This window comes from Alligator mississippiensis, chromosome 15 (assembly GCF_030867095.1).
Source record: "Alligator mississippiensis isolate rAllMis1 chromosome 15, rAllMis1, whole genome shotgun sequence".
NCBI lineage: Eukaryota > Metazoa > Chordata > Crocodylia > Alligatoridae > Alligator > Alligator mississippiensis.
In genome coordinates this window covers 8639407-8652501 of record NC_081838.1, presented here as the reverse complement: position 1 = coordinate 8652501, position 13095 = coordinate 8639407, and the positions used below count along the sequence as shown (strand labels likewise).

The 13095-nt window shown below is 45.2% G+C and overlaps 1 protein-coding gene across 3 annotated transcripts in view; it reads right to left on the bottom strand.

Moving 5' to 3' along the window:
- Positions 1 to 13095, bottom strand: part of LOC102560267 (cyclic AMP-dependent transcription factor ATF-7) — an 87318-nt gene that overhangs the window by 33124 nt on the left and 41099 nt on the right. For 2 of the 3 annotated variants that reach the window (XM_014609633.3, XM_006273357.4), the window contains one exon: positions 1451 to 1547. In XM_014609633.3, the coding sequence (XP_014465119.1) occupies positions 1451 to 1547 (97 nt within the window). Of the gene's footprint in view, positions 1 to 1450; positions 1548 to 2721; positions 2864 to 13095 lie in introns of those variants that run through there. The other variant, XM_019484427.2, reaches the window with a different exon arrangement.

Sequence of the window (13095 nt, the reverse complement as noted above, 5' to 3'; positions counted from 1 at the left end):
CCTTATCCCTACTCATCATTCCCCTGTTCACACAATCCAATGACTGCATAAGCCCTTTCGGCTGTGGTGTTGTATTGGGAGCTCACATTCAGTTTGTTACGCAACACAAAGCATCTTTGCTGATGGAAGTTTAAAGGTTGGCTCTCTTCAGCTTAATGGCAGGGTTTCTACAGGAGGCATAACTTTGATTGCCTTGTATCAGCAATTCAGCACAAGGGAACAACACTGGTTTTCTACCCATGCAGGCAAGAAAGAGAGATGTTACAAGTGGACATTGCTCAGAGTGACAGAAGACTGTTTGCATAGGTTTAGTAGATGAGACCTCAGATCTATCACATGAAAACTAGAAGCTACCTCTGCATCTTTTAGGCATGGGGTGGGAAAGAAAGCCCCCAGCTTCACTGTCACAGAATCTGATCCCATTTCTAATCTAGTGTTTGCAACGTTTGTCACTTCCAGCCAGGATTTTGTTCCATCTGATTCACTACTGTCCCAGCAACAGGGCTTCCACTGCTTTCCTGGGAAGACTACTCCCTCACTGAGGCGTCTTCTACGAGGAAATACTTTCTGCCATTACAGCAGCATCCTCCTGCACTTTGTACACTCAGCGATGGTTAATCTGAAACCTTTAAGTCAACCAAAGGCAGAAATGCCGAATTTACTCCAGAGACTAACCTCTTCCGAGGGTGTCCACCCCTCTCTTCCAGGAACTCCCCTCTGCCCAGTGAAAAGTGGGGCTGGACTCTCATGATGGGCTCTTAAGAACAATAAAAAAAAAAGACCTCCTTCTTCCTTCTGGTTTTCAGTACAACAGCCGTTCCACTCAAAGGCCGAGACAAACCTTGCCCCCTTTTAACAGACCAAAATGCTGGAGGATTGACAAGGCGAGAGAACATCTGTAACTGGCAAGGATCTGCTGCCAGACAACAATATACATTTTTCTCCAATCTTATAAAGACAGCTTTGACTGCTCACCTTCACGGCAACTCATTTGAGCTTCACAAATATGCCGGAGGCAGTAGCCAATGCATAAGATGGAGTTTTAATTTATTAACTGCCAGCCTAAAAGCTCAAGAAAACTGACACCTGGGCTGAGGAGAGGAAGCTGGGCTTGTCAGCTTTTGTTCATCGCCCTCAAAGTGCATGAAGAAATGTGAAAGACCTTTTGTCTGTAAATCTTCCAGAGTCTTAATAAAAAGGGTGAGAGGTTTTTTTTAAGTCCCACAAAACCTGATACTACCATAAAAAAAATTAAAAGAAAAAAAAAAAAAAGGTAGGAACTTGGAAGCCTCTGGCTTTCCTTTCCTCCTGATTAAATGCAGATCACAAGAGCTTTTTATGGGAGGCAGAGACATTTTTCAGTACATCTGGTCCCTGGTATCAATCTTACAGTCAGGCTGTATTAAATGTGCCCCGTTCGCAGAGCTGACCTGGATGGAGCTGCACATACCTGCGATGATGACTGAATCGGTTCGGGCAGGACCAAATTTCAATGTCATCTCATGCTTGTGTTTATGAACCGCCAGGTGGTCCTCGTTCGTAAACCTCTGAAATGAAACAATTTAGGGGGAGGAAAAAAAAGTGAATAAATGCATTTATGTTTTATGGTACATCCTGCAGTAGGGATGGGGGCGGGAAGGGAGTGTGTGTTGGGGGGAGAGAAAGTCGCCCCGAGAGAAGCCGCTATGTAGTGTTAAGCAAAACCAGAGCAGGACAGATTGTTTGAGAAGTGGTGTGTGAACACACTGCTGTAAATGAAAAAGCCATTAGGTTGGCTTCTGGTGGAGAGGGGGAAATATTTTTAATAATCAAATTTAAAAACAGGCAAAAAAAAATGGTGGGGGCCACACAGAAGCTACAACTGAACTAGGAGATACAAATTAATCTTGCTGCAGTGCTCGGTGAAATGTGCCGCTTTATTACTGGCTAATGGAGAGATAAATTATTCACTATTAGGGGGGGATCAGTTAACTTCTTGGATCGCGTGGAATGAAACTGGCACCCGCAAGGCAATTCAGGCCCGGGTTTTATGGAGCGGGACGGAGCTGGGCTGCTGGAGATCACTGCCCAATGGCTCTCTGGAACGGCATGGAGGCGCCCGGGAGCGCAGTTGTGCGAGTGCTGCTCCCGCAGAACCGGGAGGAGGCATTTCACGCGCCGTAAAGATGCCATCTAAATTCCACCTGCAGCGTAATTACAGAATAAAAATGCATGCAAGGGCTTCTGGGTGCTGCTGCCCGATGAGATGCGGGCAGGGTTGGGAAGACAGCAGGCTCATTTTGAACAGAGCAAGAGGGATTTCCCCCCACCCTCTCATTCTGGCAGGCTCATTTAGGTTTTGAGTTGCCATATCACATTTCCCACCACTTTTAAACGAAGAGGGTAGAGGCAGTGGGTATATGGGGAGGAAAAGGTTAAGCTAAATAAAAATAATAACCAGAGGATGGATTGTGCCTCTCCTAATAGACTGCGACAAACTGCGAGGTTCGGAGCATTTCATGGAGCCCTACTGCAGGATTTTTATGCATCCAGTAGCTGTGCAGCCTGGCTCTGACATTTTCTTGCTTCTAGAAAGAGCTGCTGCAGCAGAGAATTCTCCTTTTTTCTTTCTGTTATATATATATAATATATATATATATATATATATATATATTATATATATAAAACCCTCCCCCTTTTCTTGAGAACCAGCCAATACATGAAACTGGAGCTTGGTCTCACCAAAGCTCATTTGGATCCAGATTCTTTTACAAGCAAACATGTCTCTCTCAAAAGCTGGATACTGGTGCTCTAGCAATCAGGAAGTTTGCAGCTATCGGGGAGTGCAGCCAGAGATCAACATCTACACAAAACAAGAAGCATCCATGTTCATATAATTATGGAAAGCATATCTTGAACAAACTGCTTGCGGATAGTAAAAAAGTGTGCGTGTGGTGGCTCATGGCTAGAAAGCATTTGTTCACGAAGTAAGTTGTTTCCTCTGGAAATCCATGACATTAAACCAGTGATTCTCAACCAGGATGCCATAGCACCCAGGGGTGTCACCCTCTTTAAGGGTGCCAAGCAATATTAGCAATTAAGTGCATAAAGGGCAGCACAAGATTCACAAAGATGAACCCAGGAGATTTCAAGTCGAAAATTAAATCCACAACGTCAAACTATTCCGCCTTGTTGCCGTCTCAGTTCTTTGCAACAGAAGAACTGTTCTAGGATTTTTCTGCAGTCAAAAAACACGTGCAAGCTAAGAGCTGACACTTTCCGGGGGGTTGGGGGGTGGGTTGGGTCTAAAAAGGTTGAAAACGGCTGTATTAGACTTACAAGTCTGGATGACTAAGTCACTTTATTTATTTTCCCCTTCGCCACCCAGGATTCAGTCCATGCCTGAATGTTAAACAACACTGCTCAATAGTTTAATAGAAAAATACGTGTCCACCCCGCAGTCTGAGAAACCCGTCTGAAACTTAAGTCTCCAAGCAGCGCTGCAAGCATTCAGTTAAACATTCAGTTAGTTAAACAGCTGAACAACTGCTATGGGCTGGAAATTTTCAGCTAGTGCTTAAAAAAAATTTTTTTTTTGCATTTCTTTTTTACATTGCTCCAAAAAGGGAAGGGGGCATGCTTTTGCTAGTGTGCTTCTTTCTAAAGCCATCAGTCTCAGTCCTTCTCTGCCCGGCCACAAGCTAACAAGCCACTATGTGAAGAAACAAGTGGGTCAAAGCAGAAAGATGTCACTTTTTGTGAGCACGGAAGATGAGCAGATTTCAATTACATATGTAGAGAGACGCTATTTCAGCACTGAATCAGAGTGGAACGTGTGCCCTTACCGTCTTGCATGCCAAAAGAAAACCTACAGGATCAAATCCTAATTCTGGTGCTAGGTGGAAAAAAAAAAGAATAGAAGTGTAGGGGATTTTTGGCTTTGGTGAGATCATAGGCAGTAGCGAGAGGACTACAGGAACCAAATGTCTATAGTTCCCATTAAGGAAGGATTTGTGACAGCAAGTTTCAAAGAAAGTGGGCTTTGGTAACGAGAACTCTGTGGCCACTTATAAGCCATGCCACGTGCCAACTAAGCCACGTCTATCAGCAAACTAGGGGCAGACTTCTGCCATTTGGCAACCATCAAATTTATTTTAATTCTCCGTTATAGCATCTTCTTCCCTCGCAGGGATTTTTTTTTTTTTAGGGCACTTCTTCTGTTTTTGTTCTGCGTTACAGCTCTATTTAACATCTTTATGGGGGTCTTGCCGGCTTTGTAGTTCTCTCTTCTTCTACACATAAATGCTCACAGACACAATATATCTTCCTACATACACCAAAACCTAGAGGCTGAAGCTGGCACTTTGGTCCTAAATCATGTCCGTTTGCACACAGAGGGGAAAGTGAGGGAGGACAGACAAAAACAAATAGAATGAGTTAGAACCAAGGCATCGGCTTTAATATTTAATTTCCTTCCATCAGCATCTGTCATCTACTTGGTGTTACTTTAGTGTCTCCTCCACCCTGCTTCCCATTTTTTTTTGCTCCGTATTAACAAGGCAATATGGACTGTAAGCTCTTTGGGGCAAAGATCCTGCATTTAGAGGAGCTTGCATGTGGGTCCCTAGTAGAAAAATATTATGGGGAGAAAAATCTGCCCCTTAGTGCTTCAAATTTGGGCCTCTGCAAACCCAGATGGCAATTAATTTTAATAATAAATGCACGCAGGCATCATTTTATTGCTTTTATTTCCTTCTTGAGAGAAGCAGGTTGAAATCACTGCAGAGAGAGACTGTGGAGTGGTTCCATTTTAGGCTGCCTCTAGCTGCATTTAGCCTTGGCAGGCTATAATAAGGAAGAACCAGGCAGTGCCTCCGGTACAATGTCTTTAGCATGTGAACTGTTATTTAGGGTTTGGGTAAACATGGATCTGGATTTATTTACCCAAGAGACACTAACAGCTTTTCAGAGGAGACTGATTTTGGGCATATGAGGCTGGAAAGTTTGCATTCTTTACCCAACGGGCCGTGGCAGCTCCATGGAGTAAACGTTTTGGTAAATGAATTCATTTAAAACTGTTTATATAACAGGCTACAATAATGCCAGATGGACTGATCCAACATTTCGGGGAGTCATGAGCCAGAGAATACACGCACGGGGCTAAATCCTAAATCTTTAGGCAGAGAGAACTCCTGCTGGCCAACAAGAAAGGAGGGGAAGTGAGGATTAGGCTCGTGGCTTGTACTTAAAAGTCCAAAATTGATGCAAATTATGGGACAGGAGCCTGTGTTTTGATCAATAACACAGAACGCTTGTAAGGACAACCTGTGGCTCCTAGATTAGGGTTCAGCCAGAAAAATGAAGGGAGACTACCACTGAAAGCATGGGTCATGCCTCCAGGACAGAGGAAAGTGGCTACCATCTGTTTTTGGCACAAAGGTAGCACTTCAATCTGTTGCATCGAGTCTAACAGCTACACGTGTGAACCCAGCAAGCCGTAAGCTTTAATGATGTTTACAGCACATGCTCCAGAGGACCACGTTTCAACCTTGAGAGTAGATTTTAAAAGCAAGTAAATGCCAACCAAGACATGCGTGAGCTGCTTGGTCAAAATTCAGGTTCGACATAAAACCAGGGCAAGCTCAAACACTGCAAAAAAAATTAAGCTATAGAAAAAAACCAAAACAAAACAAAACAAAAAACCCCAAACCCACAACACACTGAAAAAGGGAGGTTTTGCCTTGCAGAAAGTGTGAGCTCCTGGAAGAGTTTCACTGGGTTGAGAGAACCGGGAGCCAAAATCTGCACAGAGCTGTGGCCCACACTAAGTTTTTATGGCTTAGTTAATAAATCCTTGCTAACATGAGGAAATTGCAGGGCTGCCTCAACCTTCCCAGGGACGTGTGATGTATTTAGTTGCAAGCACAAAGTCCTGCAGATAAACCGGGCTCAAAGCAACGCTCTTTTGTGACTGTTTTGTTTCTCATTTGTAAATCCCCAAAGGCTCCTCAAGGAGTATAGGAACTTAGCCCAAAAAGTCAGGAGACAGGCGAACTCCCCTACCTGATGCAGTGCCCAATATTGGGTGTGACGCAGAACTGTGGTGCCCAAGTCTCTTTACAGAGCTGAGACTTACATGTGCGCGTCTCTTCATTTCCCCTGCTGTAAATGGCGGCAGGGAGAATTCCCTACCTCCCAGGAAGGCCGAGCAGATTTGTTTGCTAATGTTTGCAAAGTGCTCAGCTAATGGAGTGATTCATGGAATATAAAGGCCAGGTGGGACTGTTACAGCTATGGAGGGGGACCACGTATGGGCCCAGACGCACCATTTTCATTGCAAAGCCGGTGGGGTTTGGGCAACGACATAGCTGGTGCTGGAAAGACTCCGGGTATTTATTACACCAACAATAAATGCGCCCATTTGCATATTTCCTTTCCGCTTGTAAGACCTGCAAAGCTGCGATCGTGCAAGACTCTCCGCAGAGCTTGCTTGTTCCCTTGCACACCAGCTCCTTCCCGCTGCGTTTGTAGCAGCCAAGACTCGCAGACAGGACTCACGTGGGGCTGGATTTTTAGCGCCCAGCAGCTCCCGTGGAGATTTGTGGCTATGTTTTTAAAAGTAACCGTTTAAAAAACCACTGCTATTCTGATCTGCACTTTAAGGAGTACTTAGGAAGGAGCGGCGTGCTTCTGAAAGACTGGCTCCTCGATGCGGGGAGGGGGGGACTCTGATGGATGGACTGATCGGCAGCATATGTGCAAAGGGAAACAGGGACGAATGAAAGAAAGTCTGGAAGTCTGCATGTGCAAATGGACCAGGTTAGCTGCAGAGGAATCTCTCAAGGACAGATCTCATTTTCTTCCCGAAATGCACAACACGTGGTTCATCCTCTCACCCCAGAGATGATTTTTTTTTTTGGTACAGAGTTGTAGGTGATCTTAACCCTAGACGGAAGAGGCAAACTTAATCAGTGTGGGCTGGAGGATTTAAGGCACTTGGGTTCCCTTCTGCGCTTGCTTTTCGGCTGACATGCTCCACAATCTTTATCCAAGGTCACTTTACTCAATGGCTTCGTTCCTGCTTCTGTATAATGGGGACAGTGACTTATCGCACAGCATTACGGCAAGATGTAAATGATGCCTGTAAAGTGCTTTGCGGTACTTGTCTGACAGAGGATCAGTCATGCGAATAATGATGAGAACCCAGAGCTGAGAAGTTTGCGTGAGACTCCCCCCGCCTCACTTTCTCATGCTGCATCACGGCGCATGGGTGCCGACCAGAATTATGCATTCAGCATCTAAACGAGTCTAGGCAAGGGTATGCATTTAAGCCATTTTTCTGCTGCTGCCAGAACATGGCTATTTCCATCTTCATCATTACAGGATGTCTGTACTGCAAGATGTTTAGGCACAAAGTACCTGATACCTTTCCCAGGTTAAAATGACCAGCGCAGAACAAAGTATTTTCTTTCCTGTCTAGCAGGGTCCCATGAATAATCAGAAAAACCAACCACCAGTTTAAGTCTTCTCGGAGAACAGTGTGTTAGATGCATTGTGGAGAACATACAAACACACACTGAAAGGGCGTCCAGATTAAACCCTGAAATGTTATTTTTGGCTCTGGCAGCTCCCTGGACCCATGTGGATATACGCCTTTTACTTTAAAAATGTGCTTACATCCTGAGCTGTGATTAATTCTCGTTCCTTTCCTTGTTTAATAATAATAATCAGAAACTTCAGGCTCTGCTCACAGGCAACGCTCATTTTTGTTATTAGGAAACGGAGTCTGAAATGTCCAAAGAGCCATTTAGCAAATTGCTTTCCTTGGGTTTAACATCTGCAAAGAACTGGGAAGGTTGCCACTTGTGGTATGACCAACTCTGAGAGAATGTACCGCTCTCCTTGGGCAGCTCTGCATCTTGGCATGCTCCTTAGATTTGCATTACACAACATGGCATCTTCTCCGTGTCGTACAAGCTGTGCTCGGGAGGCTGAGATATGAATTGAGAGAAGTCAATCAGGTGGCGGTAGCCACTAGAGGACAGCCAGGTTTCTTCCCAGAAGCAGCTTCTCCTTCTGCCAGCTGGCAGAGGTTGAAGCACCACAGAGGTGGCACAGTTAAGCCCTGCCTTCCCTGCTAAAAAAAGGTGTGGGCTCCCCCAACCTTCAGTGCATTTTTACTTCAGGGTGACTTTTTAGAGTCAAGACAAGGCCCTAGGGGACAGATCTTTTTAAAGATATTATAGGGGCCCTTAGTGCCATTGGATTCACCAGCAGGGAACACCTCAATACCTTTAAAAAGCTGTCTTAAAAAATACGAAGTAGGAGGAATCAACACACAGTACCTTGCGTTGCTCAAGTGCAAACTTTCCGGAAGCTTAAGTAGAAGAGCTAACAGATGCTGGAGAGAGTCCAAGACATCTCCTCCTTGGCCAGAAGGGCAGTGCCTCTGAATGAGAATGGGTAAATCATAATTTAATTTACATTCCTATAGCTTATCTCATCCCCATGGGCTTTCCATATACGTGAGCCTCCATTGAAATGCAGGTGTTTTTAGAGGAAGGCAGCAACCATCTGGTCTGCAGCACGCTACTAGTAGCGGTAATTAGGAAGGAAAATGTCTGGCCAAGGACATCGAGGCATGCTCTTTAAGAAAAGAGTTGATGAATTGATTAAAAAACCACATGTTAACGTACCTACTCTTTAAGGCATTTGACACTTCCGTGTCTCGGTGGCAATCAGAGCAGAGACTCAGGGCAGCAGCTTCCAAACACAGCACAGCGCCTACAATGCTGGGATTTGAACCCATGTTCAGTGCACAAAGCTTAGGCTGCTAAACTGACTCTCCTGTAAAAGGAGGAATTCAGGAGCCTGGAGTACAGATTATTATCAGTCTGCTACCCTCTGCAAGAGGTACAGAAAGAGAAATGAGGTTTGAGAACCTCCAAGGAAAGCAGCAGCGTCTCAGAAGGCAGTAAGGCCTATGACAGATCCCGGGGATCAAGGCATCTCGGGCACCTGAATCCCTATTAAAATCAATGGGGAGGTCAGACGCCCTGAGGATCTGGGTCTAAGATCCCTTTATTTTGCAAACAGGCCAGAATATTCAAGCTGAGGCAACAAAGGTTAGGCTGCTAAATCATTATGTACTACGCTCAACAACAGCAGACAGATTTGCCACCATACTGTGCACACAGTTCTCCCAGGAATTCAGATAGGGATTTGGGTTCATAAACACCTCAGGCAGCTTCTTGTTTCAATGCTTTTGGGAGTCTAACCCTCAGTACCTATTAATACGCACACACAAAACAAACCCTCGTCAGTGCTACTTCACACATTTCACCTGTGGAGTCCAAAGCGTTCTTACATAGGAAGGTCAAATTAACTCCATTTTACAGATGGAAAGACTGAGACAGTGGTGATTATGGTGAATTGTCCAAAGTTGCACAGCAAGTCACTGGCACAGCTGATAGGACTGGCATCCTCACCTGGAATCTAGGTCTCCAGCTATAGCAAAATGCTGCAACTTTTATGCAAGAAGTAATAACCTTAAAGTCACTTGGCAATGGAAGCTAATTAAAAGGCTATTCAGTAGCCTTTAATTTTATTGAAATTAGTCTAAAATGCACAATAGCATGGTAAAAGATAAATTACTATTCTCTAGACTTTAATCCCAGCCGAACCATGGGTTACCAACAATTCTTTCCATACCTCTCAGACATAAAATGAGATTACTTCCTACTTCATTAGGGTGCTACATTCATTTGCATGTGCAAATGCTAATGCACAGAACTAACATTATACAAAAGCCAATATAAAAATAAATACTGAAATGGAACTATGGAGGCCCCATTAAATTAAGAGAGCACTTAAAGTTAATTTCGAAGCTCAGCAGCGCCTTAAGTGAGGAACGGGGAGTGAGGAATGAAGAAAAAGGGACAGCAGCCGTGTTCTGAGCAGGGAATGTAAGGACATCACTAAATGAAGTTCCTAATTTGCCCCACAGCAACGTTCTTCTCTCGCATCATTTAGGAAATTATGTGGCATCTAGGGGGAAAGGGGGTAAACTACGCGGCTGCGCAGATGGTGGTATAATTGCACGGACGTGGGCAGGGCCCCATGAATTAATCAGCGCAAAGCATCATGAGACCCCAGCGATAGTGGCAAGAAAGAGGGACCCAAAAAACCATCCTTCCAATCTACCGCAGGAATCCAATCCTGGGTGCCCGCCTTCCACTGCAAGGCTCTGCTGTTTACCAAGTGAGTCACACTTCCTGCTTTGACCGCTCCACGGCTCCTGAATGAATAATCTGGAACTGAAGAATTCTTCTGGGCAAACAGGCAACATCAGCGGCAAGCCGTGCGCGATGCGCGTGCAGACGAGAGAGAATTTATAGAGTGAAATGCAAAGAACAACAAAAATGCCGTCCCAACACCCTCCCCCGCCCCTGCGGAATCAAGAATGTATGTGTAAAAATAATTAAATCCGAACTGGAGTCGATTAATTTGTCTGCAGGGTGGAGGATTTGTGCTGTGGGAGACAGCATGGGGATCTTAAAAAGGGCTCTGGCTTGTAGCCAAGTCTGTCAATAATGTAAAGGCAAGAAAAGGATTTTGGCAGCAGGTGCTAGCACATGCAGTTAAGACTGCTCACTAGTTCAAGTCATTCTGACTTTCCGATTCCCTGCCAAACCGTACATTTAAGTTAAGTGCTTGCACTCATTCAACATGCAAGCCTTCACCCCATGGTAACAATGGAGGGTTTTGTAGTGAGCAGGCACTCGCACCTGGGAGGGGGATGCCTCGATGCTTAGTAGAAACAGCCAAAAAGTCCTGAAGCCAGTAGCCAAAAAAAGTCCTTCATCAATGTGGGGAAAGCAAGCTGGATTCTTCAGCTAAGGAGAAGGGAAAACACGGCTTTGATTCAGAAAGAGCAAGAACAAGAACTCAGGCTCTAGGGCCTTTCCCCCTTAAATGCCCAAAGATACCAACCACGCATCTGAGCAAGAATCAAGGGCAGTGTTCTTGACCCAGAGGTGAAAGCAGAATCAGCAGCAATCTGCACATTGAGGGCAGTGCAAAGGCTTTGGACCTGTGATTCTCACGGTGCCCTGGGGTGCTATATGGGTGTTACGGGGTGCTTCTCAAACGCCTATGCATAATTCACAAGATAAACCCAGATTTCCAATAGGAATCCAGAGTGGTAAAACCATTCTGCCCTGTTAAAATCTTCCTGGGGTCTTTGCAGCAGAAGGATTGCACTATTCATTTTTCCATAGTCAAAATGAAGCGAAAGTTAAGAGCTGGCATTTTCCAAAAAAAGGGGGGGGGGGGAAGAGAGGGGACTGCAGTCTAAAAAAGGCTGAGAACCACTATTTATAGACATATACTTGTTTCCGATGGTTTAGACAGGGCTGATCCTGCCTTGAACAGGGGGTTGGACTACGTGTCCTCCTGACGTCTCTTCCAGTCTGACTTTTTTCTGATCTTTTCTCTCATTTGTGCAAATGAAAATATCCAGGGCCAGCAGCTCTTCATAAGAACACCCCCAGGTCCCTCCCTCTCTTATGTGCTGTTAGCCAGTCTACTTCATTACCGTGTGGGTGCTGCTCTGGAGCTAAACTGCCCTTCTCACCTTCAATTCAAGCCATCACGTTAGTGACTACCTAAAGAAGAAGTTTCTATCGCAGGTGATGGAACTGGTGTCCAGGACAGTTCTGCCTGGGCTGTCCTTCCACTGTGCTTTGGGGTTATGATCTCCTTTCATCACTGTACCAAAGACTACCCGATGTCCTACTACATCAGCAACCTGCTTCAAAGCTTTTATCCTCAAAATTGACTCCTCTTGACAAAACTAATGGGGCAATGGGGGAAAAAACCCCACATTCCTTCTACCAGCTTATTTCTTATGCTACTATGCGCTCGGTAGTTGCTGCAAGCAGCTCAGGAATGTCCTTTGAACAACAGCGGGACATCCCAAGCAACTGTTTTATGCGTCGGAAGGTTACACCTCGCCAGATTCGCTCCCCCCACCTTCTGCAAGCATCCTGAGCATTTCTGTCAGTCGTTTCTCGCTATCAGTTATTGCGCAGACTGTTTTTACTGCGTTACGCTGTGACTGCCTGCAGGTCTCTGATGCTTTATGCCATGTACAGTGGTATCTTGTTAACGCAAAGGCGGCACAGCGGAAGGAACTTGCATTTGCTGGTCTTACCTGATTAAGAGATGGAGGGGGAAAGAAAAGGGAAATATGCAGCTATGGGAATAAGTGGTGAGTGGCCAAAAAGGCAGAGGCAAAAAAATTAATCCTTTTATCAAAAGGTTATAAATACTAGATGGTCCTGGGTATGACCACAAAACTGCATCGCACTGGAGGGCCACGTGCCAATGTGGTGGGGCTACTCGTGGCAGGGTAGCTCCTGTAAAATACCATAATGTTGCAGCCTCCAGAATAAGGTGAGTATAGGGTGCTTCAAAACCCTATTCCCCACTGCCTTGTGGGCACTTCTTGGTTGGAGAAAGGCTAAGGGACATCACACCCTGACAGAAACGTGCCCTCGCTGGGGCGTTAGGCAGTCAACGGCAGTTCTTATCCATAACTCTCCGGCAGAAGCTACAGCCATCGAGGCACTGGACACCTGGACTCAGTCTGGCCTTTGGATTCTGTCTCAGTGGTCTAAAGGAGGGGGACAGGAGGTCTTCAGCAACCTCCTCTCCTTCATACTCATGCCTAAGCAGATACATTGAAGGTCTTAGTGTGATGATCATGGGACTCTATACAAAACTGGATTCGTCAGCAGGGATCCTGATTTTCCTTGATTAACAACCCCCCCCCCCCCCCCCCCAAAAAAAAACAAAAAGCCAAAAAAAGTAATCCAAAAGCCACATTTTTCCGTGACTAAAATGAAACGCCACTAAACCAGGATCCCTGTTCATCATCAGGCACCTCACTAGACCACTTATGTATACACCATGATCGATCCAGAGGATTGACGATGAGCTACTATAAATACCAGAAGAAGGTACCTTAAGGTAGAACGCAGCAGCATAATTAAGTAAAACAGGATGGGAACGTAGGCTAATACTGCAGGATCTTGTCTTCAAAGAGTCAGTGTA